Source organism: Cyprinodon variegatus, unplaced genomic scaffold, assembly GCF_000732505.1.
Source record: "Cyprinodon variegatus isolate N-32 unplaced genomic scaffold, C_variegatus-1.0 Scaffold1211, whole genome shotgun sequence".
NCBI lineage: Eukaryota > Metazoa > Chordata > Actinopteri > Cyprinodontiformes > Cyprinodontidae > Cyprinodon > Cyprinodon variegatus.
This window is the reverse complement of record NW_015151664.1, coordinates 212,594-214,305: the sequence shown is the minus strand read 5'-3', so window position 1 is coordinate 214,305 and position 1,712 is coordinate 212,594. Positions and strand designations below refer to the sequence as shown.

At 36.5% G+C, this 1,712-nt stretch overlaps 1 protein-coding gene across 1 annotated transcript in view; it reads right to left on the bottom strand.

Annotated features, from left to right (window-relative positions):
* Positions 1-240: 240 nt before the first annotated feature.
* Positions 241-1,712, bottom strand: part of LOC107102151 (pancreatic alpha-amylase-like) — a gene marked incomplete at its 3' end in the record, with an annotated part of 3,303 nt that continues 1,831 nt past the window's right edge. The window contains exons 2-3 of the mRNA XM_015401343.1: positions 556-702; positions 241-438 (exon numbers count right to left, since the gene is read on the bottom strand). Of these exons, the coding sequence (XP_015256829.1) occupies positions 241-438; positions 556-702 (345 nt within the window). The remainder of the gene's footprint in view (positions 439-555; positions 703-1,712) is intronic.

Sequence of the window (1,712 nt, the reverse complement as noted above, 5' to 3'; positions counted from 1 at the left end):
TCTACACATACAAAGAAATCGAATCATAGACATCCAGTAAGTAAGTCCAGTAATTAAGTTATGTGTAATAATGTGAAATGGCACAGGGAAAAATTATTGAACACAGTTATTGAAAAGTATTTACATCTGCTGAAAATGTAATGTTAATAGCACCTCTAGAAACATATTTACTGAGAAAAATGATGGCCTGTTCGATACTTATTTCACCCGCCATTTATTATTCCCTCAGAGTTTGTGTACCTGATTAGGATCATTATAGTTTTCAATTTCACCACTACCAGTCTTGCATTTATTGTCATTGAAGTCCAAAGAGGAGTAGGGAACACTGGGGAAGTCCTTTTTGCTGGCACTGAACCAGCTGCCACCGGAGGAATGGGTACCCTCTCCACCGCCAGCTCCACACATGTGGTTGATGACAGCATCCACATAAATGTTGACCTGTGTATAGACACTAGTATGATAGTCTGACAAAATCCTAAGGTCAGTTCTCTTTGATGAAAGGACTTTAACCAGACATGTTATTATATACATTGGCCATTAGAAAAAGTAGTTTACCCCAACATTGTTGCATCTGGTGATCATGTCCTTCAGTTGAGCCTCAGTGCCAGATCTTGAGCCGAGGTTGTAGCTAATTGGCTGGTATCTCTGCCACCAGGGCCTCCAGGGATCGTTCACAAGAATGTGCTCATTGGGAGGAGAAATCTGAACAACACAGTACAAAATTATTCATATTAACACACAATCTTTCAGAAAACAGTACCCCATTGTTAATAATGGAGCATTAAAGGGAGTACCCTTGTGCAAATTCAGTTTTCCTAACCATTGTGTGTATTATAAACCTTGTGAAAAAATTAGGAAAAATCACAGTCTGTCTGGCCACTGTTAGTCAAAAATCTTTCAGGTTGTTCTGTCAATTAGCATCAAGTTGCCAGTTTCATGCCCCGTACCACCCTGCCCCTGCAGATTGAAGTGGTTGCTTCAAGGCTCAAGCCTCAACGGGGATTTCACATACAACCTGACAGGCATCTTCTGCTTCCCCAGAGTGCAGGGGAAATTGTGTCCGAGAGTGAGCTAAAAAAATATGCATGTTACAAAACACTTAATTATTATGCAGAATACTCATAAAATCAAGCACATTTTGGCACAAATTTAACTATGTTTAGTGATTACATTTATGAGATTTAAAAATGCATATTTGACCAGTTAATTTAGGTGTGTAAAATGTAATGAGTAAAAGTAACAAAAACATTTTGTGTTATAAAGATGCAGAGCGTGGCTAAGACCCATTTATGATTGTTTTAATCAGTGAATTCAATATCTGGCTGTGCAGAGGTCGAAATATTTTTGAAATTTTTGAAAACTCTCTGAGGTTCCAATTCATGATTTTGAAAAGATGGAGATAGACTCAGAAAAAGATAAAGAAAGCAAGAAAGAAATATACAAAAACATGAAGTACTGAACATAGAGAACATTTTTGATGGTTTCTCTTTAGAAATTTACAAAGCTTTACATTACTCTTAATGTTATTTCAGTAATTTCTATGTTCTTTGTAAGTCTGCGCAGTAAAAAAATAAAACCCCAAAGTACTCCTGACTTTTATGTAATGATAAAAGCTTAATGATAGGTGACTTGCAGCAGCATTAGATAAAAATAAAATTTTGAGCTTTGTATCTCTTGCAATAACTTTCTAAACCTAATGCTCGTGTGAACAT